Below are 14,466 nucleotides of genomic sequence, written 5' to 3' on the forward strand. Positions count from 1 at the left end.
TGTTTATTTATTATTTATTGAATTTTCAGCTTCCTTCCTCATTCAGTTTACAATTTTTTTATGGTACCGAAATTGATAACGTCGCTGGAGAAACCCAAGAACTTTTTATTAACTAAGACTGTTATTGTAGAATTTCTTGTGAAAATAAAGTTTTCACGTTATTACTCCACTTTTTTTTATCCATTATCGTTGTCGTTAAAATTGTTGTATTTCTCGTCGTAGTTATTTTCTTTAAAATTCTGATTAAGTTAATGTCTGCGTTATTGTCGTAGTAGCCTACTTTTGTTACAGCAATAGTGTTAGTGATGACCGTGGTAGTGGTAGCAGTAGCAACAGTTGTCGCAATTGTTTTAGTTATTGTTACTATCATCCTTATTATTTTTGGCACAGTTATTGTTAATGTTATCCCGATTATTACTTCATAGTTTTTGTTACTGCTATCCTTCTTATTGTCGTCAGTTATATTCATTGCTACGCTGTAGTTATTGTTACTGTTGTAGTTATTGTCACTATTACCCTTGTTGTTATTGTAGACATAGTTATTATTACTATCACCCTTGTTATTGCAAAAATAGTTATTGCTACTGTCATTCTTATTGTTCTTGTAGACATAGTTATTCTTAATGTTATCCTTGTTATTTTAGACATAGCTACTGCTACTGCTACTGTCATATTTGTTGTTATTGTAGACATGGGTATTTTACTGTCATCCTTGTTGTTATTGTAGACATGGGTATTTTACTGTCATCCTTGTTGTTATTGTAGACATGGGTATTTTACTGTCATCCTTGTTGTTATTGTAGACATGGGTATTTTACTGTCATCCTTGTTGTTATTGTAGACATGGGTATTTTACTGTCATCCTTGTTGTTATTGTAGACATGGGTATTTTACTGTCATCCTTGTTGTTATTGTAGACATGGGTATTTTACTGTCATCCTTGTTGTTATTGTAGACATGGGTATTTTACTGTCATCCTTGTTGTTATTGTAGACATGGGTATTTTACTGTCCTCCTTGTTGTTATTGTAGACATGAGTATTTTACTGTCATCCTTGTTGTTATTGTAGACATGAGTATTTTACTGTCATCCTTGTTGTTATTGTAGACATGGGTATTTTACTGTCATCTTTGTTGCTATTGTAGACATAGGTATTTTACTGTCATCCTTTTGTTATTGTAGACATGGGTATTTTACTGTCATCCTTGTTATTGTAGACATGGGTATTTTGCTGTCATCCTTGTTGTTATTGTAGACATGGGTATTTTACTGTCATCCTTGTTGTTATTGTAGACATGGGTATTTTACTGTCATCCTTGTTGTTCTTGTAGACATGGGTATTTTACTGTCATCTTTGTTCTTATTGTAGACATGGGTATTTTACTGTCATCTTTGTTGTTATTGCAGGCATAGGTATTGGCAGTGTTATCCTTGTTACTGTTCTCATAGTTACTGTTACTGGCATCCTTGTTACTGTTGCCTGTTACAGTTATTGTAATTACAGTAAATATGAAGATGTTTTATTATGTCAAACAATCATATATACTCGTTAATTTATTGGCGTCAAATAATTGCGCATAAGGTAATGAAGTAGTACAATAGAAAATATGGAAAATTAGTTTTTATTTGTAAACACTTCTAACTGCAGAATTCATTCAATATAGAAATTCAACATTGGCGAAAAATGAGCAACAAATTGATTATGGGTCTTCTGTCAGGGACAGACATGTATGAAACCTACAAGAGACCTCCGGAGTAACCATGCTTAGGATTCTATCGTCCTTCAGAATCTATTGTCCTCGCCGTGTCCTTGGCTCCAGCAACCAGCATGGTTAACTGCGAGACCACCGAAAGTTACACAAAATTTGCAGGCAATTTAATGTTATATCATAATAGTATGACTGTAATCCCGGATGCACTTACGTAAGCTAGCATTAATTTTCATCTTAATAAGCAGATATTACGTTTGGTACTATTGAGCACGAGTACTTGAATTAGCCGAGTAATAAATTAATAATAAAGTTTGCTGTGAACATATACAAGAATGTAGTGTCTTAGTACACAAGACATTTCGTGAGTTTGTAGGTTGCTAGCCAACAGAGAGTTACATTCTCAGAAACTTTGAAATTACCTCTTTCTGCTAACACGAACGAAATGTGTACCTCTGGGTGTTTTATACTTCTGTTTCCCTTTGTACATAAAATGAGAATTCTTAGAAATATGTTTTATCATTCCCATGTTTTTAACAGAGCAAAAGTGTATTTATACAGGATGTTTCCGGGCTAGTGTTACAAACTTTCAGGGATGGTGGGGAAGGGCACATATATCAATTTGAGATAAGGAACCCTGGTCCGGAAATGACTGAGTCGAAAGTTATAAGCTAAAATAGTTGTGTTGAAATGAAATAATTTTATTCCTCTGTACACCTTATTTATGTGTATTTATCTGTACACCTTACACATACTGTATTCATCTGACTTTGTTTACGTTGTCTACTTGCAGTATTCCATTCGGTGCGCTCTCTGAGGGATGGGGACAGGAAATTACACTAAAGCAATACAGATAGCGTAATGTGTAACGGACATGGTCGGTCCTGATATGCACGTCTGTAGCACAGCAGTGTATGTGTACAAGTTGCAGTCGATCAGTCCTAGTGAAATGGAGGAGTACACGAGAGCGAAATATGCAGACCTGATTTTCGAATATGGATGAGCCAATGGGAAGTAGACAAGCTCACAGTACCTACGTAGGAGACATGACTGTTCCAAATGTTAAGGGAAGGAGGCCACGTGGTGCCAAATTACAATTCCATTTCTATACAACTATTTTTGCTTATAACTTTCGACTCACCCATTTCCGGACCAGGGTCCCTTATCTCAAATTGATACATGTACCCTTTCCCATCATCCCTGAAAGTTTGTAACACCAACCCGGAAACACCCTGTATATACCATAATATTCTTTTAAACATATTCTTTGCCATATACAATATATTTATAAGCACCTATTTGTATGTAAACTGAAATAATTAATTTTTCCGAGAATGTTATAGGAGAGAGTCGGGTAGTATCGGACATCGGGTAATATCGGACAGTGAGTTTCTGTCATCTACCACAGGATGATAGTACCTGATTGACATGGTTATGTTTCTGTGATGTCGCATAGAGACAGGTACTACCATATGGTGGTAGATGAAAGAAACGCACTGTCCGATACTATCCGATGTCCGATACTACCCGACTCTCCCCTACTTTACTACATCTACAGGGCAGAAATGGTATAACTGTGCAGACTGAAGAAGGACAATTTAATACATTAAAATAAATAAAAGCCTATTACGCGTTTTGAGATTAAGTGTATGGTTAATTAAAAATTATTCTGAAAGTCTGTTTAGTTAGGCAACAGCGCATCGCAGACTCTCTACGAACACACGATCTGAGTTTTTTTTTTAGAAACTACATTAATTTTAACTATATTAGTTACTCGTACTTTTAATTTTGTTAAAAGTAACTACAATTGTACATAAGTTCTGTTTACTGAGCCCATACCGAGATAAATGTAATAGCCTACAGAATTAAATAGCATTCCTTAAATCTGTGCAATCCCTAAATTTGGTCTCGAAGTATTTAAGGGGGATATACAGGTTTGAACACAAAAAAATGAGGGAAATTCAATTTTTTTTTCTCAGCAACTAATGGCTCTTTTACCTTGCAATCTGACATGCTCAGTATTCGCTGCTTCTGCTATTATAGATTATTTTCAGATTTACTAAAAGTTTCACCATTATGAGTAATTATCATAACAAAAAATTGCCTGTTTTTTGCATTGATGTGCCCTTTTTATATTGTTCACAAATATGAATATTTCTGAGCCATTCTTTTTTTCTACTTGAACAATATGAACTACAATATTTGAAACGTCTATAATAGAGATTTTTTAAAATTTCTTATGAGAAGTTAAGTTTTTAGTGTTTTAGATATTTTTTAAATAAACTATAAATGTTACAGGAATTTATTGTAGTTAATCTTGTTCACAAGTATGAAATACAGTTGCATGCAAAATGTTACTGCGGCATCTTAAAAACTTACCGAGTTATCACAAAAACTGTTCTGAAAAATTCAAGTTACGGGAAATGTGAGTGAAATACTCGTATACCATATCGTCGTTGTTCCTGCAATAACTCCTATGTACAAAATATAAAATTTTTCAATAGGAAGATAAAAACACATTTATTCATCCTATGGCAGCCGTACATAGGAGACTGTGAATTCTTACATTTTCGAAACAAAGAAACATAATTACATTAGGGCTACTCCATATGAAATCGATCAGTAAAAAACCTCGCATTTTTATACTCTAATTTTTCCCTACTTTTGCAAGATGCTGAGGGGAGTGCATTTTCAAAAAATATACTATCGAAAGTCAAAAGGTTTTCGTATTATTGAGCGACAAATTTAGCGTATTTTATAAAAACAAGCCTCTTTCAGCGCTCAGAACTCTGCAACCATTTACTGCAGAACATTGAACGAGAGCTTATTTTGAACCTGACATTTGGTAGGTTATGTTAAGAAGTAATCCTTATTTTTATTGTACACAGAGACACAGATAATCTGATTCTACTTACTTTTAGGCTTTTTGGCCACTTGTAAAAATGTAAAAAAAAAATATTGAGAAAAAAACCTTGCATTATTAAGAGGGATTCGGCATTGTTTGCTTAGTGTCTCGGCAATAAGTTTCGAGGGTATTAAATAGATTCTTTTCACACGCCTAGACTTGAACGGCGCAGTACCGCACGCACTGGCCGAGAGCTGAATATAAGCGAGCGTTGGGCCTCATTTTACTCCTGTTTTTATGAAAACCTGTGATAAAGCTAGCACAGCCATGACTGCTAGACGACACATCACGTTTATATGTCTACTGGCCTTGCTTCCCTCGGCTATCTCCCGCCTCACAATCAGCTGGTTAGTTCACGCGCATACTACTTATTTTCTTTATTTGAAATTTTCAATACTTTCTTATCAACGTCCCACCAGTAAAAAATATGTGTTTATTTGTACTTTCAATGCGGAATCTAACCATATATTTTAAAAATATTTTTTCGTGGCCAAAGGCGTCTTAATGAAGAAAAATCTAAATTTCTCCATTTCCATAAAAAGTAAGAAAAACTGTTTTAATGTCAATATAAACTTTAACTTCTCAGCATCAAAATAAACCATGATTTTGATCATTGGGTGAAAGGGTTTCGGAGCCACAACAGTTTAAAGTTGCTAATTTTATGAAAATACGATAAATTTAAATATTTTTAATTTAAACACTATTAAGTTCTGATGACTCAAACTTTGCACAAAGCATTATATCACAGTTGTCTAAGGACAGAAAAAGTTTAATGGAATTTAAAAATTTCATGGTCAATTTTCTCTATATTTCGGTCGATTTGAGATGGAATAGCCCTATAGGAGATTTTATTATTTGCTGTATCACTATTTAAGTTATTTAATAGAGCAAAAATCTGAAAATCGATAAATATGTCACACAGGAGTTATTGCAGGAACAGCGACGATATGTGTGTGGAGAGCTAAATAAGCGCACGCTCGCACATTTTATGGTCATACCTACCAAAATATTGTATATCTCGTAAAAATTCCTTTACTGCAATAAAGATAATTGTCCAATCTTTATATAAAAAGTAAATTGAAAATGAATATTTTTTTACCATCAAGCCTGTATATCCCACTTAAAATTCTTCTTCATTAGAGTTTAAATAGTGAATAAAACCTCTTTGGTCTTCTGTTTCAGTGATTATGAGAGTGGGAACATTCTCGATAATCTGTTGTCACGTATGGAGCAGTACGCCAACAACTTGGAGGCGCTAGTAGAAGAACGAACATCCGACTACTTGGAGGAAAAACGCAAGTGCGAAGAACTTCTCTACCAGCTGCTGCCAAAGTGAGTATTATTAATCATTAAAATGTGAAACTTGTTTATGTGTTTTCTAAGGGCCGTATTCATAGACGAGACTTTGGACCAAAGTTGACTTTGGAAAGTGCAAAGTCACCATTTTCCTGTTCACAGTCGACACTTTGAGGAAAGTAAACTTCAATCGTGACTTTACTTCGAAGTCGCCGAAAATCTAGACTTTGACTTCGACTTTCGTTCGTGGACAACAGGAAAATGGCTGATATTTGGGAAATTGATGAATTTGCCGAGAATATTGAGAACATCCAGGAGATTACTAAAGCTGCTCATGTTCTTTAGCGTATTATTATGGATTGTAAATTCAAATCAAAGTACAGATTTGATAAACAGACAGTATTAAATATCCTCGTCATGTTTCAACTTCATTGATGAATGATCAAAGAGGATTATCTGTTCCACCAATAAATAATGCAACTTATTTCATCGCAATTTTACGCTTAGGTAAGGAGTAATAGCTTAATATTGATTCTTACTATTTAATTCTATAGAGGATAGGTTTTACCGTTGGAAATGCCGTTAATTTATAATCCTTGCGGTCGTCATAATAATATTTTCTACATATTGATTTCAGATAATTTTTAAGTAGTTTATGCAGACATGCAGGGAATAACTCTGTCAACTGTACGCACGATAATATGTCTCTTTCATAGTCTGTTATTGGTGGAATCCATGTTTTGTAGTTATGAATTGTGTTATATACAAGACTGTTCGAACTCTGTTACGATTTTTTGTGGCCAGGTAGAAGAACAATTATTATCGATTGGTGTAAGGACCTAAAAATGTTAATTTTTGTATTTACGTTAGTTTCACAATAAGCCCTCGAATAATATTATTCTTATGTAAAGCTGCAAGAACTATTAACAATTGCTTAACATGTACCGATGTTCAATGTTTCATTGATTTGTGACTCAAAAGATGGCTTTGATTGTTGCAATGCCTACTCTATTTCAACTATCTATTAATTTAATTCGTTTAGAAGGCAGTGATTTTGATTGCCAACATTAGAATAAGATCGTCAGATCTCGACTTACCAAAGCCAAAGTCTCGGAAGCATTGTCTATGAATAAGACTTTTAACAAAGTTAAACTTTGCTACGAAAGTCGACTTTGGGAAGTCTTCCTCCAAAGTCTCGTTTATGAATACGGCCCTTAATGTTTTACTTCACGAAACAAATCACGGTAACTTTCATGGGAAAAGAAGTTGATAATTTTTAATTGGCTCAGTAGTATAGAAATAATTGTAAGAAGCATGACATTATTTCTCTTGCTCACATCTTCGGTAATTTGTACGGTATTAAAACTAAATGATACAGTCTATTTACACAAGAATTTTCATCTATAATCTGAGCTAGTAGAGCGCGCGAGGGACAGTAGTGTTGTGTCTCCGCTATTTAAACATCTCCATCTTTTCCACTGCCACTTCCCCTACTTTGCTCTTATAGCAATGCTTCCCCTCTCAAGGAGCTCGAGAGCGGAGTCGTTGACATCACAGAGCCAGCAGTTCGAAATATCTGTCCTAGATGTAAGCCTGATAGAAGTTGTATTTTACATACGAACCTTTCTTAATACGTAGGCTGAAGAGTTCGTTATGCAGTTTCATGGGCTGAATTTTGTGGGGACATATTCCACAAAATGTTGAAGCGAATAGTTTTCATATTATTATAATCCGACTTGAACTAATGAATTACCGTAGTAGGCTAATATTGTTTTACGTATTAGATGTAATACACAAGCGTTTATATTCAGTCTTCTCAGCTTCTTCTCTAGTAACATGTCTGATTTATTTATTTATTTATTTATTTATTTATTTATTTATTTACTATTATTATTATTAATATTATTACTATTATTATTATTATTATTATTATTATTATTATTATTATTATTTGGTATTCCCAAGAAACTAGTTCGATTAATTAAAATGTGTCTTAGTGAAACTTACAGCAGAGTCCGTATAGGCCGGTTTCTATCTGATGCTTTTCCAATTCACTGCGGGCTAAAGCAGGGAGATGCATTATCACCTTTACTTTTTAACTTCGCTCTAGAATATAATAACGGAAGTGCGCACAATGTGCAGGATAATATATTATTTTAGCTTTCTCTGCTGCAGAACTTGGTCAGTGAAACTAATCGGTTTTTACACTCCATCACATGGTATCTTCCACATAGTTCGTCACAAAGTAAACACATGCACTCTTCGTTCGGGCCGTGAAAGCTGGTGTTGCGGCATATTTTGAAGTGGAAGCCGCTCTAGAATATGTCATTAGGAAGTTCAGGATAACAGAGAGGGTTTGGAATTGAACGGGTTACGTCAGCTGCTTGTCTACGCGGATGACGTGAATATGTTAGGAGAAAATGCACAAACGATTAGGGAAAACACGGAAATTCTACTTGAAGCAAGTTAAGCAATAGGGTTGGAAGTAAATCCCGAAAAGACTAAGTATACGATTATGTCTTGTGACCAGAATATTGTACGAAATGGAACTATAAAAATTGGAGATTTATCTTTCGAAGAGGTGGAAAAATTCAAATATCTTAGAGCAACAGTAACAAATATAAATGACACTCGGGAGGAAATTAAACGCACAATAAGTATGGGAAATGCCTGTTATTATTCGGTTGAGAAGCTTTTGCCATCTAGTCTGCTGTCAAAAAATCTGAACGTTAGAGTTTATAAAACAGTTATATTACCGGTTGTTCTGTATGGTTGTGAAACTTGGACTCTCACTTTGAGAGAGGAACAGAGATTAAGGGTGTTTGAGAATAAGGTTCTTAGGAAAATATTTGGGGCTAAGAGGGATGAAGTTACAGGAGAATGGAGAAAGTTACACAACGCAGAGCTGCACGCATTGTATACTTCACCTGACATAATTAGGAACATAAAATCCAGACGTTTGAGATGGGCAGGGCATGTAGCACGTATGGGCGAATCCAGAAATGGATATAGAGTGTTAGTTGGGAGGCCGGAGGGAAAAAGACCTTTAGGGAGGCCGAGACGTAGATGGGAAGATAATATTAAAATGGATTTGAGGGAGGTGGGATATGATGGTAGAGACTGGATTAATCTTGCTCAGGATAGGGACCAATGGCGGGCTTATGTGAGGGCGGCAATGAACCTCCGGGTTCCTTAAAAGCCAGTAAGTAAGTATTATTATTATTATTATTATTATTATTATTGTTATTATTACTACTACTACTACTACCACCACTACTACTACTGCTACTACTACTACTGCTACTACTACTACTGCTACTACTACTACTGCTACTACTACTACTACTACTACTACTACTGTGTTATTAACAAAATTCCCTTGCACTGAAACTAACCTATATGTTTTATAATCTAAAAAAAATTTCCGCAAAGTTATCCCGGAAAATTTTTTATTGTGTTTTTCCTTATTTCTGACCATATTTCTTTCTGTAAGTGCTTTTAATCTTGAAGGGATTGAATTGAACGATTGTAGTATTATACTACTGGGATTTCTTGCACGTTTCTTAAGCTTAAGTCGTAAAATACTGTAATATTATTTTCAAAATGAAATGTTTATAGTTTGTTAAATTTTCGTAGCGTCATACTTACATACATATTTTAACATAATCCTAGGCCTAATTAATTATTTCCCGTATTTCATTAAATCAGGAATAATTTATACATAAAGAGCACACAAAATGAAATACAAACTCTACCGACATTCATGGAAAATCAGTTACCTCTCCCATTAGTTCATTAATTATTACACATATAATGAACAGTTAATAGATTTTCATTAATTTCAGTACGTTATATTGGTTCAAAGAGCAAGGATTAATAGATTTTGTAAATGCGACAAAGCTCTATAATTAGAGCCCCTATTCACTTTCAACAGCAAAAAAGTGGTCATCAGTCGTAAAAGATTATTTATGGTGTTCAAGAGAAAAAGCAGTAATTGGTGACGGTGAAAATGAATTGAATTATTTATTAAGCCGTTATTAGAGACAGCTTCGTTTGAATTCTTTGAGAACTGAAAGCAGCGTTTAATGTGATTTATTAAATTATGGTTATAATTATACAATGGGAGTATTTATAGAAGACTTTATTCGAAACATAAAGTTGTGTTTGGTTTGAATACAACATTAAAATAAGGCCCTAAAAAGCCAACCATTGTGTACATAAACTAATTAAATTTTCCTTTGGATATTACAGTTTGTTTCAAAGCACTAGCAAAGTGAAATCGTGCTGTTTGTATTTACATATACTGGGTATTCATTTCAAAGTGTGTCATGACGTCACTGTTGTTGGGTCACAGATTTGAAGCGAGTTTCAGCTTATATGTTAGAGAAGTTGAATATTATTTAAGGCGTTCTTCAATCTGAACTTGAGAACGTGTACGGTATAACTTGAACGTCATAGCAACAGATGGTGGTCTGTACGGTCTGTGTGCTACAATAATCTCTTTCGAACTGTATTTTTAGCCGGCAAGTCGTACGCAGGGTATTTGTTATCATCGGTTGCGTGCGGTAACATTCCACAACACAAATCAAATGCTCCGTGTCCATGTTGGCCGTCGAATTAATGTCAACAAATACGTAAGTAATCGTCTTAACCCTCTCCCCATATCCCGACAGTACGTATTTCCAAACAGTTCACATTCCTGCCACTACCGGCGTTACCGTACGTATCGGTACATACTCTTCAGAATGAACGCCGTACTTGCTAGCCAACTTCTCTGCCTCTTAGGTTATACACCTGAGCTGCGGAAGTGTAGGAAGATTGAATTCTCTAGGCTCATCAGCTAGCCACATAACGGCATACAGCGAGCCATGACACATTTTGAACTGAAGTCCCAGTATTTCCTCATTACTGGAACGTGGATTGTTATGTAATTAAAAGATTTATTACTTATTTTTAATCGGTTATTTAAGTACAATGTATCCAGTACGGGGTTTTCTAGATTTCGTAGGATTAGTGATAGCAAGATGGTATTTGGCGAAATGAGGCCGACAATTCGCTGTGGGATTACGTGAAATTCACCTTTCAGTTGGAGGAAACCTCTGGAAAAAATCCAATAACCTGTCCAAGTGGAATTCAAAAGCACTCCTGAGCCCAGCTTCCGATCAGGAGCCCTACTTTTTTTTGTTGATTATTTAATGACGCTGTATCAACTACAGATGGTAGCGAAATGGTATTTGGCGAGATGAGGTGAAATATTCGCCATAGATTACCTGACATTCGCCTTACGGTTAGAGAAAACCTCGCAAAAACCCCAGCAGTTAATCAGATCAAGCGAAAATCGAACCCACGCCCTAGCGCAACTCCGAAACAGAATGAAACACGATACCGCCTGAGCTATGCCGGTGGCTTTTACTTGTTACCGATGGAAATTTATTCCTTGTCATCGAACAATAAAAGAGATAGAATTTTTTATATTAAGTAAGACACTCCATGTATTGTGGGTCCCTATCACCACGGCATGGCGCGTCCTCAGGTTGCGGATCGAGCAGACGGCCTCCAGATATGAAGGGTAGCTGTGAATATATTGAATAAGCAATCGCGGACAGCCGATGAGGGTTGGTAGTTAGTACTCCAGCTTGGGGGTTGGGCGAAGGGGCCCTTCACCGTGAAAAACAGCTTGTTACGAAACCTTCAAATAAGCCTCGGAATGGGACTGATTCTCTGGCACGACCACAGCAGTTGTGAAACTTGAACTCTCACTTTGAGAAAGGAACATTGGTTAAGGTTGTTTGAGAATAAGGTGCTTAGGAAAATATTTGGGGCTAAGAGGGATGAAGTTACAGGAGAATGGAAAGAGTTACACGACACAGAACTGCACGCATTGTACCTTCACCTGACATAATTAGGAACATTAAATTCAGACGTTTGAGATGGGCAGGGCATGTAGCACGTATGGGCGAATCCAGAAATGCATATAGAATGTTAGTTGGGAGGCCGGAGGGAAAAAGACCTTTGGGGAGGCCAAGACGTAGATGGGAAGATAATATTAAAATGGATTTGAGGGAGGTGGGATATGATGATAGAGACTGGATTAATCTTGCTCAGGATAGGGACCAATGGCGGGCTTATGTGAGGGCGGCAATGAACCTCCGTGTTCCTTAAAAGTAAGTAAGTAAGTAAGACACTACATTTTTATTATCAAAACTTTAAATTGCTTGTTTCATTCCATCTGAATTAGAATTTATGGCATTATCATTGATGTAATAAAATGCTAAATTATACAATCATTTCATTCTCATGAACAAATCTAGTAAATATAAATCTTCGCAAATTAAGATACTGTACAACTTTCAAATTATTAAAATATTCCTTCTCGTCTGTAGATCTGGAAGTCTTTACGAATTATGTTATTACCTTTGATGTATCAAAATCTTGGTTGGTTGGTTTCTAACGAGTTTCTTGTGACAATGAATTCATTAGCATTCTCACTTTCTAATTCTGGAAAGTGAAATTCCTTGTTCCATACACTGCATCATAACTGCATCCATGGGGAATCCGCTGCTGCAAAGAACGCAATTTGGTGAAGAAATTTAGTAAGGAAATTCTAAACCAGCAAGAAAAAGAAAAAAAAAATCTCTTAGAGCTACAGTAGATATACATAAAATGAGCTCAGATTAAAAAAAAAGTGAATTAAACTCTCACGTAAGGACAAATCACGGGTTAAAATGCTTCTTTAGAATATGATACTTCCTTTTCTTTCTGTGTCTTGGTAACTTCACAATCTACTGCTTTAATATTTTTGTATTAAGCCTACAAATCTTAATTTCTTATTCTATCTATTCAGCTTTAGTAACCTTCTTCTTCTTCTTCTTTGGTGCTACAGCTCAATGTGAACCTTGGCCTCTTTCACGATTTTCCGCCAGTTGTCTCGATCCTGCGAAATTGCTTTTCAATTGAAGAGTCCACTGCAAGAATGATGGATGTCACTTTCTTGTCGAAAATGAACCAAGACTGTCAATGCATAGCTTAAGACATATAGAATGTACATAGAGAGTTATAAGGCATTAACACTGATATTCAATGTCCAATAATGATCGGAAAATTACAGTTAGGCTATGAGCGCTAAGCATTTCTAACTTTCAATTGCTTCTTTTGAAAAATGTATTCCAAATGACATCCATCATTCTTGCAGTGGACTCTTCAATTCCTATATCCCATCTTACGTAGGCCTATGTCTTCCTCAACTCCATCCAACACTTGGATTCCTTCTTTTGTCTCTTTGTATTCCATTTTCTGGGTCATTGTTTTTGCCATTTTCATTTCCGGCTTCTATTCGTGTTGGTTTCGTAACTGTAGGCTTTTTACTGTAATGGGTAATCGGCCCATCGCCAAACCCCCTACCCGGAGGACCGGATAATTTTTGATCAGGGTTATCTTCCCCTAGCCTTTGGAAAACCAACTCCATATGTTACAAGGCAGCAACAGCTGGTTTTGGTCCACCCGGGTATTTTATTTCACCGGTACCCGCCATATCTGATTAGCATTCCCCAATCCGCCACCTGGGGAGGCGCCTGATGGGAGACCAGCAACTCCACACGGGCCAGCTTTAGTAATAGTAACGAATAATCTGATTTTCATTTATTATCCTAGTTTGGAATTAAATAATCACTTGAACTGGAGAACATACTTAGAATATATTATCTCTAAATTGAGTTCCGCCTGTTATACATTCAGATCCTTACCTTTTATTGCTGATATAAACACGCTTAAAATGGCATACTTTGAATATATATTATTATAATGTACCGAAGTACATATGATATTTCCATGCAGCTCCCGTCGGATCCCGCCAAATAGTCATTCATTACGAGTGCACCTCAGCACATGTGTGGACTTCGGTTCTAGGTTCATAGATATCTATGATGTAGTGCAAAGGGCGGCCACTAGAGGGAACCCAAGAGTTGGAACTTAAAACTGAGACGATTCTTCCGACGCCGGGGTGGAATCCAATGAGGCTTAGTGGATAAAGCGTCAGCACGTAGAGCTGAAAACCCGGGTTCAAATCCCGGCGCCGGAGAGAATTTTTCTCCGTTCCATTACTCTTTCATCGTATGATGACGCAAAATATCTGCATGGAAATATCATATGTACTTCGGTGCATTATAATAATATATATGATATGCGTAAATCACTTCGTGATTTAAGACGGCGCTTATTCCGTCGGATCCCGGCCAAATAGTCACTCATTACGAGTGCACCTCAGCACATGTGAAGACTTCGGTTCTAGGTTCATAGATATCTATGACGTAGTGCAGAGGGCGGCCACTAGAGGGAACCCAAGAGTTGGAACTTAAAACTGAGACGATTCTTCCGACGCCGGGGTGGAATCCGATGTGGCTTAGTGGATAAAGCGTCAGCACGTAGAGCTGAAAACCCGGGTTCAAATCCCGGCGCCGGAGAGAATTTTTCTCCGTTCCATTACTCTTTCATACTTTGAATAGTTTCAGTCCATAGTGAAATTTTGATTAATATACTGGGCTAATTCATATGAAGCCA

The 14,466-nt window shown here is 36.2% G+C and overlaps 1 protein-coding gene across 3 annotated transcripts in view; it reads left to right on the plus strand.

Annotated features, from left to right (window-relative positions):
- Nucleotides 1-14,466, plus strand: part of LOC138697839 (atrial natriuretic peptide receptor 1-like) — a 2,249,689-nt gene that overhangs the window by 2,124,620 nt on the left and 110,603 nt on the right. For all 3 annotated transcript variants that reach the window (XM_069823402.1, XM_069823400.1, XM_069823401.1), the window contains one exon: nt 5,797-5,946. In XM_069823402.1, coding sequence (XP_069679503.1) covers nt 5,797-5,946 — 150 coding nt within the window. The remainder of the gene's footprint in view (nt 1-5,796; nt 5,947-14,466) is intronic.

This window comes from Periplaneta americana, chromosome 4 (genome assembly GCF_040183065.1).
Source record: "Periplaneta americana isolate PAMFEO1 chromosome 4, P.americana_PAMFEO1_priV1, whole genome shotgun sequence".
In the NCBI taxonomy this organism is placed as follows: Eukaryota; Metazoa; Arthropoda; class Insecta; order Blattodea; family Blattidae; genus Periplaneta; species Periplaneta americana.